This window comes from Aquarana catesbeiana, linkage group LG03, assembly GCF_042186555.1.
Source record: "Aquarana catesbeiana isolate 2022-GZ linkage group LG03, ASM4218655v1, whole genome shotgun sequence".
NCBI lineage: Eukaryota > Metazoa > Chordata > Amphibia > Anura > Ranidae > Aquarana > Aquarana catesbeiana.
The window spans coordinates 189,716,577-189,729,753 of record NC_133326.1 but is presented as its reverse complement, the minus strand read 5'-3'; the positions used below and the strand labels follow the sequence as shown (position 1 = coordinate 189,729,753).

The following is a 13,177-nucleotide window of genomic DNA, read 5'->3' as shown; positions in this document are numbered from 1 at the left end:
AGAGTGTAAAAGTCAAGCTCCTCCCCTAATTTCTGCATCAAAATAATTAAAATAGTCATAGCTCTTTGAATTCTAAAACACCCATTGGACAAATGGCTTTCTGGACTGACACAATTTTGTAAAGCATTTTAATAACCATCTTAGAAACACACTAATGCCCCGTACACACGGTCGGACATTGATCGGACATTCCGACAACAAAATCCTAGGATTTTTTCCGACGGATGTTGGCTCAAACTTGTCTTGCATACACATGGTCACACAAAGTTGTCGGAAAATCCGATCGTTCTGAACGCGGTGACGTAAAACACGTACGTCGGGACTATAAACGGGGCAGTAGCCAATAGCTTTCATCTCTTTATTTATTCTGAGCATGCGTGGCACTTTGTGCGTCGGGTTTGTGTACACACGATCGGAAATTCCGACAACGGATTTTGTTGTCGGAAAATTTTATAGCAAGCTCTCAAACTTTGTGTGTTGGAAAATCCGATGGAAAATGTGTGATGGAGCCTACACACGGTCGGAATTTCCGACAACAAGGTCCTATCACACATTTTCCGTCGGAAAATCCGGCCGTGTGTACGGGGCATTAGAAGTCACTGTTCTACCATAAAGAACATGGAGTTTAAAGGGATTCATGTAAAGAAAGTATATATATAACCAAAACCATACCTTGCTTTTCATGGTTATTCTGACTTCTCCAGATTCTACAATAAAAAAACTATCTGCTCCCATCTCCCTGTCATAGGAAACATATTATATCATTGAGGGATGCTGAAAGAAGCACACACAAATGAAATACAATAAAAAGATACTAAAGCGCATAGTAAAAACTATAACAGCTACCATGTGATATGAAGCAAAAATGCAAACAAGCAATAACAGTGTATCAAATAGGTAAAAAGTATGCCCATTGTACAGGCCCAAGGCATATCCCTATGAACATTTTACATGGTCAAAGCTGGACTGTATTGTAAAATAAGAAGAACCTTGGAGAAGTGTTATTTAAAATGGACCCACAACTACACACAGAAGTTCTGCTTTGTAACAGCAGCACTACTGGCGCTCTTTTAGTATTTCAGCAAAATACATCTGCCCATGCTAATGTCATATCATTCAAAAAAGGCTTTTTCTAAATGAAAGAGACTACTACAGTTTAAACTAGAGAAACCCCTAGTACATACATTTAAACCCTTCATAATATTTGTATGTATCCATCCATTAACCATCCATGCAGCTCTGCTCATCTGTAGAAGAGTCAAATGTTATCCCTGCGTAAGCTCTGCAAAAGCCTGTGCTGAAGCTTACACAGAGTAAATAGCCTTATGTCCTTCCCCCATGTGACAGTGTTCAAGCCTTGCAATTGACTGCTTAGGCCACATTCAGAGTTTCGAATGGGCCCAACACTGATTACATGCACAGTCTAGGGCAAATCACTCGCAAGTGATCACTGCATGAGCGATTACATGTGAGCGACTTGCGACCAGTTGCAAGAGCTGAACAGCCTCCCATTGCTTTCAATGCGGCTGCCTCCCATAGCTAATTGCCAGGAACCCCTGCTGGGGTTCTCGCATGTATTCGGTGTGGAGCCTATTCGTAAGTGTGAATGTGGCCCAAAAGAATGGTCACATGCTCCCCCATGCTCAGAAGTATCAGGTATTTCCAAGGGCTTTCTGACAGATGATCAAAACAGCAGAGGAGCACAGACATCAGCAAATGGGTGGGAGAGGTGCTCTATCAAGGGAACCTGTCACTTTTCCCTGAATGAGTAAAATTACCTCTATAAGAAATTCCACAAGCAAAAAATAACAAAAAACAGGCAAATACTGAATGACAAAGCTGATTATTTTGCTGTCCTGTAATCTGAAGACGTAATTTGTCGCCTATTTATTGGAAATTAAAAAAATGATTTTACTGGAGTGATTTTACAAATATAAAATGTAATATTTAAAAAAAAAAAAAAAAAAGTACCTGAGCAATGATTTGTTCTCCATCACTGTAGTTTTTGGTGTCAATGACATCCACCACCTTTAAGCGTTCTGATACCTTCAGAGAAATGAAACACAATGATTTTGCAAATAGATACATAGAAACAAAGTGACAGCAGAAATAGGACCAAGTGGTTCATCAAGTCTGCCCCATTGTTTTTCTTAGTTATTTATGATTTTTTTTTTTTTACTTTTTTGTATGAGTAGATCTACGTTTGTCCCAAGTGTTTGAATCCACTTACTGTTGACTCTGCTGGAAGTCTATTCCAAACATTGACTACTGTTTTGGTAAAATAATACTTTCTAAGATTAGTTTTGAACTTTCCTGCTGCTAGTTTGAGGTTATGTCCCTGTGCTCTTGATCTTGGCTTTATAGTATAAATACTCCTGAACTTTAGTCACCCCCTTGATGTAGTTCAATGTTTCAATCATGGCTTCCCTTTCCCTTTTTTCCTCCAGACTCTACTTTATTAACTTCCTGAAGTCTTTCCTGATATGTTTTAGCCCCCAGACCTTTTACCGCTTTTGTTGCCCATCTCTGGACTTATTCTGCAATGTCTTTTTGTATGTGAGGTCTCTAGAACTGGATACAGTATTCTAAATGAGGTCTCACTAAAGATCTATATAGGGGACCTCCTTCCTTCTGCTGGTAGTCCCTCTAGTGGAATTCTAGAATTCTATTAACTTTTTCCAATGCATAGCTAAAGGTAGCCATCAGGGCAGTGTAGACATCACTCCTATAGGAAGTCAGGGCATAAATTTTTTGGAATGGGGACAGCTATCCAGAATTTATATTGCCTGTTATGCAGAGAATACTGCTCTCAGTGTCAGACTTGATATGTAAAACAAGACAACTGGTTAAATACAGGCAAGTTTAACAGACAGCTAAGGAAAGGATATGCAGGTCTTGGGCTGATAATGTTGTAGGCAGTCTGACCATTAGGTCATCCAAATGAGATTGTATAACTCTTTACCTGACAACAAGGCTTAACTCTTCGTTCTCCGTTACAGAGATGACATGAAAAGGTATGTAAATACAGTTAGCAAAATGACAGAGTGAACTATGTTATTTTTCATATTACAATAACATGTAGGAGTGGGTGAGGATTCTTAGGGATTATGTACTATTGGGTCCTGTGATTTCTGTGGTGTTAATAATACTTACATCTAAAGACTTTAAGAATGGTAGAGACTCTATAAAATTTTCAAACATTCTTCTCTTTTTGGCATTGTTTTTAACAATTATTCTCCGGAAAGTTGCTCTATCCTTTAGATCAAACAAAAACAAGGCGTTAATCATCATGTTCCCAGAGTACACTATTTTACACATATATTACCATTTTACACAGAAAAAATAGAAGTATCATGATAAATCATTATATACACAACATATAGTGCTACCCAAATATTAATAAATCGAAAACCTAATAATTTCTACATTGTATAATGCAAATCAATTATACAGTGCAAATTAATGACTGTGCATAATCAATACATCAAAAAAAATATTCAATGAAAAATACACAAATTATTCAAAATTAATCCAAATATATATTGATTAAATAAACCAATTATGAGTCCATACACTATGTAGTGTTTAAACAATTATTTTCCACAAAGTGATAATTGATGTTGTTGCATCCAATGTGGTAATGTGTCTGTGCTTCACACCCTTTATGATGCACCCCAGTGATAGAATTTACTCACAGATTTATATGACCACTTGTTGCAAAATCACCAAACAGCGCAGGGCAACAATGCTCAAATGCACAGAAATCCCTTGGCTCCTAAAACATGCTCACAAAAAGAAGGTCCCATTTAAAAGAACAGGAGGAAAAGGACTCAGAGCTTAAAGTAGAACTAAAGGCAAAACTGTTTTTCCATTTTGGATAGAGCAATGGAAAGTAATACTCTCGTTGGTTTATTTTGTGCCACCTGTGCCCTATTAGGAAGATTTCCCTTCACTTCCTGTCCTATAGAAAAAAACAGGAAGTGAGTGGAAATCCCTGCAAATTAAGGGAATTACTTGGGGACCCCCAGGTCACCAAAACTAGTGTCCCCATTGGAAGATTCCCCATCTATTACTGTTCTGTGGACTACCCGACATTTTGGGATTTTTTTACTTTCACTTTCATTGCTAATGGTAAACAGGACAAATAGAGGATGAATCTCCCTGATTGGGGCACAGATAGCAAAGCAAACTGACAGGGGTTCTATTCCCTCTCCACTCTATCCTAAACTAAAGTAAAAGTTTTGCCTTTAGTTATACTCTAAATGGCTGCATTTTTAAAAAGTCACATCAAAAACAATCTAATGGAATTCAAAAAAAGAAAATGCCTCAACCCAGCACTAAGAATCTGACTGTTAAGAGATAAAGTGAGTGCCACACAGAGCACACTTCCTACTCTGCAAATGGCTTCTCTGAGTGTGTTGACATCACAGTGTAGCCATGTCCAACATGTTACATCACTGCAGATTTCATATTTTAAATGTCAGATCCTTACTGCTGGGCTGAGCTCTTGTCAGTACTGCTGAATTGTTAGGGATTCCTTTGTATTTGAGCACTGTTAACTTGTACTGTTTGACCATTTTACAACATGTAGTGTGAAGATTCTGTCACATTTTATCACTGTGTTGAAGATATTTATTTAAACACTGCAAGGTGTATAGAACTGGTTTAAATTAATAAACATAAATTTGGATTAATTTTGCACATTGTGTAATATTCATTGCATTATTTATTTAAAGTATTAATTATGCACAGTTATTTATATGCACTGTATGATTTATTTTCATTATAGAAACTATTAGGTTTTTATTTATGAATGTTTAGGTAGCACTGTATGCTGTATATAATGCCCCTTTAATATCATTCTGATATTTATACAGCAGCTTGGTTTGAGGGTTGGCTTAGAGTTGAGTGCAGAAATTCTTTGTATTTTTTTTTAATCATAATAACCCAGACTGGAAACATTAATTAGTGCAGCTAGCTTGGTTACAAATGTTGTTACATGACACATCATATTTTGCCTTTACTGCTCTATAATTGTACCACCAACTGTCTGTTTTATATTTTCCTGGATAAAAACTGTTACTAAAGTGTACACACTTTTCAACCAATTTTAACAATGCCCCCCACGACTAATATGTGGAGTAGCAGAGTTATTCAGTTGATACTCCTGGCTCCACATACAGGTGCCATCAGTCAACATAAATCTCAGTTCCCAGATCCCAAGACCCCCAGTGTCCTATTTTGATACAGCAGCAGAATCCCCACCCTGGAATATGACCAGTAAAGAGCAATGTTTTTTATCCAGTGGTCGATCTGCAGCAATACCAGATTTGACCAGCAGGTAGAAGGTACAAAAATATCTGAAAACACATTGTCTCTTTTGTGAGCTTTTGGAAGGATTTTGGGTCTGCTGTATATAGGCACAGCAGTTAGTTCTCAAAGTAGGACCCAATCAGTTATAATTTCTCCTGCTACCCGCATAAGGTGTCTAATGGCAGCAACAATTGATTTGGATTGCGCTGGCAATGGACACTGAATGATTGAGTTGTTTTACACTGACATGAAGGGCAGCAGTCTCGAACTCTAAGGACCTGTGTCATTGGGCTTTGGGCTGGTATTGTTAGCGTCTCACATGCTTCTGAGATGATTTAGAATTCATTGACATGTTGCATTCCACTCTTAGTTGACTTCCTTCTAATCTGCATTTCACTTGCTTTAAGTGGGTTTTGCATTCCTATAAACTTGTATGGGAATGCAAAATCCACTTGAAGCAAACAAAAGCCAACCAACACAGGTCTATTATACGAAGGAATGCGGTGCTAACAGTCAGCAACATGCTGTGTGGATGGGCATATACCTCTCTGTTGACCTAGGTCACTGCCTGTGTTGGCTATGCAGATACTCAGCCCTGGCTCTCTTCAAATTGATGTTTTAAGACTATGTCTAGTAACTGTATTGCTTTATGAAAGTAAATCTATTTCCAATTTCATAAGTCTGAGTACCTGGTCAGATGAATAGCGATGATGAGCTATAAAGATTTCCTATTTATTTTATCTGCAAAATATCTTTATTTATCTCTCTCATCCATAATACATCAGATGTGTTCTTGCATTTTGCATGCAAATATAACAGCTCCATTACAGGGGTGGATGATTTCTCGATTAATTTTTAAGACAAAGGTCATATAAATTGAAATGATCTTTTCTGAATCAACCCTAATATACTTCAACTTTAAAAACATTTAAAGCCACCACCAGGGGGTGCTGATTATGTTCCATTTTTAAAGGCTGCTAAGAAAACCATTCTAGTTTCTGTCATTTTTTTAGTTATTTTGCCAAGTTAAACAACATTTGCTGAGGCACAGTCACCATTCAGTTTGCATGAGATTGCCCTGTTTTTGCTCTATGATTATTTGTGATGAATAGGCCTTTAAACCCACTGATCATTTGCGTCAATGTTCTGACAAATTTTAAATTTCTTTCTTTAGTTCAAGTAAATAGTATTTTTTTGTGTTATCATTCATATTCTCTGAAAAATAGCCAATAAATCATAAATACTGCTAGGGTATGTAAACTATGATTTATGTAAACAGGGTATGTAAACTATGATTTATGTTAAGCAGGAAACTGTTGCTACTGACATTTTAAAGTAGTACTATAGATAAATTCACGAATGGGGGAGTATGCAGTGTAAATTCTGATAGCCTTTGGGTTTGGGAAGTAGGCCGAGAAATATTTGCACTTCAGTAGGTCCGAAGAACCATCCAAGGCTGCATATATGGAAATCTTCGTTAGACCCTAATCCTTCACATTTAGCACTGAGGCAAACCCCCAACACCGACATACTCATTTATAAATATAATTCCTTGTCCAGACAATAGGTAGAGATCTGCTGTTCAACTATGTAACTGTTTGTCCCAGCAAATGATTGCCCATACAACCATATTCTCATTTCATGCCATCTATAAAGAGTTAAAATGGCATGTCTGAGTGTCTTGAATGTGGGCATGGAGAGGAGCCCTTAGGGACTCCCTGATGAGCCAAACAAAACACATCATCAATTTTTTATTTTGCCCTATACTGCAAAAAAAAACACACATCCTTTTATCAGTGGGATATCCTTAATCCGCATAGCGGAATTCCAAACCTCTTCTTTTGTCACATTTAAATAATCTCTTTTACATCCTCTCACATAGGGTTCATTAAAGTATTTGCAAATGTAAATGTATGCAAGGCATTTGGCCAACATGTGCCTAATAACTGTATTTTTATACTCGCTGTACAAACCTTTTTTTGGAGTTCATTGCGAGACTCAGTATCGGTGGACAATTGGGTTATATTGCCTACAGCAGGATTTGGACACTGGCAAACAACAAAAACAGTCACCCCTCCCACTCCCAGCATGCCCCAGTTTTATAACAAACCGGTACTGAGAGCAACGTTATAGATACAAAGAGGTTGAGCCTGTATCTTTCAATGAGCTCCAAAAAAAGGATTTTACAATTAATACAAAAATACAATTTCTTTATTGTCCATTGAGGGACTCAGGTTTATAGTACAACACAGACATAAGAGTTATCTGCAGCTGCTCTCAAGAGGTGGACACTAGCAAACTTAATTTCATTCTCATACTAACACAAATCATTTCCCCCCTAAGGGATTGTAAAAGTTAAGGAAACTTCATTCACATACTGTACTTCCCTTTCATACTGTTCCTTGGTGTACTGTTTGTTTCTTATCCTGAGTTGCAGACTTCCTACTTTGGACTACACTATCCAAAAGATCTAATTTTCTTATGGTGGTTTCTGGATAGGATGGGAATTTTCTCATATACTGTATACAGTTGTGGTTGCAGGAAAGAAAATCACATCATCTATGGCTTGCTTTAGCCTTCCATTTTATATGATTAAGTAAATCTCTCCACCCATGCTTTGAATAGGCTTTGGAACTTCACCCTTCTTTGTTTGACTTGGTCTCTTTCCCTCCCTTTATATCACTCTTAAGAGAGTTATTTTATTTTGGAACTACCTTCCCCTGCATCAAGGGTTAAGGGTATTCTGCTTCAACCCCCAACTGTTCACTGGTTGATCCTTGGTTGAAAAATACTTTGTCTGTCCAAAATTCTTACCTAAGGTCAAGGATTAGGTATTCTGGGCTTCAGCCTTTCCTTACTAACATTCTTTTTGTATTATTTATCTACAAGTTTGCTACTACACTATTCCTTTCATAGAATATTTACATTTTATGCATTTGGTTTTTTAAAAGGTAGTATAAAGTAAAAGTAATGTTGAAAAAAATCATTTGTGGGATTAACCAATGATTTCACTGCGTATTTATTCTCTGCGGTTTACGCAACTAGCTTTGTGGCAGGGGGCATGTTCTTTACCTACATACTTTGTGCTTTAAGTTGCCCCTCTTTCTCAGCTCAGAAAGTTGTGAGGTATGTTGTTGTCTCCTTATGGTGATTGCTGGGTTCTCTTCCACTTTACTGTTGAGGTCCCTTTCAGTTAACAAGCTCCCCCTAGTTGTGCTACCTGTCCTGTTCTGAAACAACATATTAATTCTTCCTGCCCTTCCTTATAGTAGAAATTTCCATATAGCTCCCACATTTTATCACCGACCCTTTAGCCAATTATTCCTTTGTATACCCTCTTCATAAGATTTCTTTGCTGCAGATCTGTCTCCTATATTCCCATAGATTATCGTTGACCTGCAAGATTCTGCTGTTACCTGTTATCCCACAAGATGAGTTCAAGAATGACTAATCACCTGCTGTTGATTGAATTAGTTACATGCCCAACCCAGTTAGGCCAACTTAGTCCATTTAGTCCCCCCCCCCCGTGATTTCTGAAAAGATTCCTAGCATACCTACAGTGTTTCCTCTTGTCCCTAACTTCCTGTGAGCTCCTTGCTCGTTGTGTTACTACTCACTCCTGGTTGTCTCGTGTGTCTCTGTGCACCAGTTCCCAGTGTCTGTGTGTTTCCATGCACACCTTCCAGCTTTCTTTTGTTTCATGTTTAATATAATCTATGTACAGTATATTCCCCACAACTGGCATTCAGGCTGCATTCCTATATCAGGCCAACAATATTAAGAATTAGCATAGACCTCAGACTAGGCCGAGAAGACTACATGCATGAATGCAAAATGCAAATAAGTTCTGGCTAGTGTTATTTTTTGTGTTAGTGCTACCTAACAGGGGAGGAATCCAGCTTATCGGTTCTCAGAAAAAGCCATGAAAGGTTGTACAATAGGAGATAACCAAAATTCTAATTTGGGGTGATTTACTAACGTCAAAAAGACTGTACACTTCGCAAATGCAGCTGCACTAATTTTCTGTAGAGCTTAGTAAATGTGGTGAAGTTCTGCTGATTTCCACCATTCAATCACGTGCAAGCAAAAATGCAGTTTTTTAAAAAATTTTCCTAGAACCTGATCCTTTACAATTGAAGCTATACCACATTCACTAAGCTCAACCCATTATCCACTATGCCAAAGATTAATGTGATCTGATTCCCCAGGTTCCCATTCACCAATCTACCAGTATTTTTGATTGTAAAATCGCCTATAAATGTAGGCGTTTACATTTTACATGTTATTTTGTCTACAGGAGAGGACACAGTAGTGACATAGGGGCTCGCAGAAGACCCACAAATATAAAAAATTGCGCTACCCTTGAAAATTAAATCATGCTATAAACATGTAAATATATGACAACCTGCGTGATAATAATAGCATGCAGATGATAAAATACATAAAATACATTGATAAATTAATATATAACGTAAACAATGATAAATATTCAGTGATTGGTGGGCATTGATCACAAACGATCAGTGATAAATAAACAATTTGGTGTGATGAGCACCAGTGAGATATAAAAAATAATGTAAAAAAGTCCAACACAGTTGCATAATTCAATACCAAAAAATATAACAAATGTCCAGTGATCAAAAATTATTGAAAAAATGATCAGTGGTCAATGAGCAATATAGCAAAGTAAAGACCAGTGAAAAATAAAAATAAAAAATAAAAATATAAATAAAAATTAAGGTCCAACAAAATGGCATAGATCTGTGAATCGATATTGTGTCCCAATCAAAAGTGAGATCCACCACCACCACAAATCAATGGGAATGCGCCCTTACCGGAATACCATGATCCCCCATTACAGAGGATCAGGGAAGGCATGTGATGTACTAAACCCCGGCTCCATGGGACAGCAGGCAGACACCATATGGTAGGAAATCACCTAAGGTAGCTTTTTTTTCCTCCTCTCTGACCCTCCTGCTTTCTGTGCTAGGGTTGGAGGTGTCTGTGGGACTGGAGAAGGTAAAGGGAGAGTCCCACAGACTCCTCCAACCCTAGCACAGAAAGCAGGAGGGTCAGAGAGAAGATCTGTTACATTGCATCACACACAGGATATATAAGATGGTTGGGATCCCTGCAACATTTCAGTGTGGTTCTGATTGCATCACTGATTGAGATCACAAGTGGTTATGCTAACATTCAGGCATGGTCCATCATTGTCACCATCAAGAAGCCAGACCAAACACAATGAACTACAACCAAAGTTGGAGCAAGTGCATACAGTATAGACAGGAAGTCGCTAAAGAGGAGGAAAAAAAAAAGCTACCTTAGGTGATTTCCTACCATATGGTCTCTGCCTGCTGTCCCATGGAGCCGGGGTTTAGTACATCACATGCCTTCCCTGATCCTTTGTAATGGGGGATCATGGTATTCCGGTAAGGGCGCATTCCCATTGATTTGTGGTGGTGGATCTCACTTTTGATTGGGACACAATATCGATTCACAGATCTATGCCATTTTGTTGGACCTTAATTTTTATTTATATTTTTATTTTTAATTTTTATTTTTCACTGGTGTTTACTTTGCTATATTGCTCATTGACCACTGATCATTTTTTCAATAATTTTTGATCACTGGACATTTGTTATATTTTTTGGTATTGATTTATGCAACTGTGTTGGACTTTTTTACATTATTTTTTATATCTCACTGGTGCTCATCACACCAAATTGTTTATCACTGATTGTTTGTGATCAATGCCCACCAATCACTGAATATTTATCATTGTTCACGTTATATATTAATTTATCACTGTATTTTATCATCTGCATGCTATTATTATCACGCAGGTTGTCATATATTTACATGTTTAGAGCATGATTTAATTTTCAAGGGTAGCGCGATTTTTTTATATTTTTCTTGATTTGCATGTGTATTGATGTGTACATACTAATTGCTGCTCCCTATTCGTTAGTTGGTTGTCAATCATCCTGCTACCATTTTTTATTTTATTTAGTTTTAATTGCTTTGGTTCTTATAGAGCGGTTTTACACCATTTTCTCAATTTTAGTCATACATTTAGGCCAAAATGTATTCGGCCACATGTCTTTGGTAAAAAAAATGGCAATAAGCGTATATTTATTGGTTTGCGCAAAAGTTATAGGGTCTACAAACTAGGGTACATTTTCTGTAATTTACACAGCTTTTAGTTTATGACTGCCTATGTCAGTTCTTGAGGTGCTAAAATGGCAGGGCAGTACAAACCCCCCCCCAAATGACCCAATTTTGGAAAGTAGACACCCCAAGGAAATTGCTAAGAGGCATATTTAGCCCATTGAATATTAATTTTTTATGTCCCAAGTGATTGAATAATGGCAAAAAAAAAAAATAAATTACAAAAAGTTGTCACTAAATGATATATTGCTCACACAGGCCATGGGCATATGTGGAATTGCACACCAAAATACATTCAGCTGCTTCTCCTGAGTAAGGGGAGACCACATGTGTGGGACTTTTTGGGAGCCTAGCCGCGTATGGGGCCCCGAAAACCAATTTCAGGATTTCTAAGGGCGTAAATTTTTGATTTCACTCCTCACTACCTATCACAGTTTTGAGGGCCATAAAATGCCCAGATGGCACAAACCCCCCCCCCAAATGACCCCATTTTGGAAAGTAGACACCCCAAGCTATTTGCTGAGAGGCATGTTGAGTCCATGGAATATTTTATATTTTGACACAAGTTGCGGGAAAGTGACAATTTTTTTTTTTTTTTGCACAAAGTTGTCACTAAATGATATATTGCTCACACAGGCCATGGGCATATGTGGAATTGCACCCCAAAATACATTTAGCTGCTTCTCCTGAGTATGGGGATACCACATGTGTGGGACTTTTTGGGAGCCTAGCCGCGTACGGGGCCCCGAAAACCAATCACCGCCTTCAGGATTTCTAAGGGTGTACATTGTTGACACTACTTGTGGTTGCCACCTCACCAGCTTGAACTGCATTTATGGGACTCGCCACGTCACCAAGTGTTACTGCAGTGCTGGTTTGACTATGACCGGGGTGTACTAGGCCGCTGGTGCTTGCCAGTTCACCAAAACGCTACCAAAAAAAAAACTGTTACCGATCGCAGGGATCAGGCCTGACTCTGCGAACGCTGCAGTTATGCGTTTAGTGTTTTGTAAGTGACAGTGATCGATCGATACTGCACTTGGGTGGGCTGGGCTGGGCCGGGCGGAGGGGCAAAACGCAGGTGCTAGCAGGTATCTGGGCTGATCCCGCTAACACTGCGTTTTTGGGAACCCTAAACTGCTGGGGACGCTAGTATAGATCTGATCGGATCAGATATTGATCCGTTCAGATACTATACCACTAAGGGAGGTGTATGCTGCGTGCGTGGGTGTTAGCGGTACTGACGCTAATCTGACGGTGCCTGGGGCGACGCATATCACCGCTGGGCGATCAGGGGGCTAAACCTTTTTTTGGTAATAAATGGCGGGTGCCCTGACACTATAAAAAATAAACGAACTAACCAGCGTCACCCGTAACAGTTATACGGTGATCACTGGTGAAAGGGTTAACTAGGGTGCAATCAAGGGGTTAAAACCTTTATTAGGTAGTATATGGGGGTCCCTGACGCTATAAAACACTGACAGCGAACCTAAATATTTACCTCCCTAACTAGCGTCACCAGTGACACTAATACAGCGATCAGAAAAATGATCGCTTAGTGACACTGGCGACGGGGGGGTGATCAAGGGGTTAAAAATTTATTGGGGGGGGTTAGGGGGGTACCCTAGACCTAAAGGGGGCTAACACTAACTGCCCTACCACACTAACTGTCACAAACTGACACTAATGCAGT

At 38.6% G+C, this 13,177-nt stretch overlaps 1 protein-coding gene across 1 annotated transcript in view; it reads right to left on the bottom strand.

Annotated features, from left to right (window-relative positions):
- Positions 1 to 13,177, bottom strand: part of PRKAR2B (protein kinase cAMP-dependent type II regulatory subunit beta) — a 188,438-nt gene that overhangs the window by 9,856 nt on the left and 165,405 nt on the right. The window contains exons 7-9 of the mRNA XM_073619660.1: positions 3,154 to 3,255; positions 1,972 to 2,046; positions 673 to 735 (exon numbers count right to left, since the gene is read on the bottom strand). Of these exons, the coding sequence (XP_073475761.1) occupies positions 673 to 735; positions 1,972 to 2,046; positions 3,154 to 3,255 (240 nt within the window). The remainder of the gene's footprint in view (positions 1 to 672; positions 736 to 1,971; positions 2,047 to 3,153; positions 3,256 to 13,177) is intronic.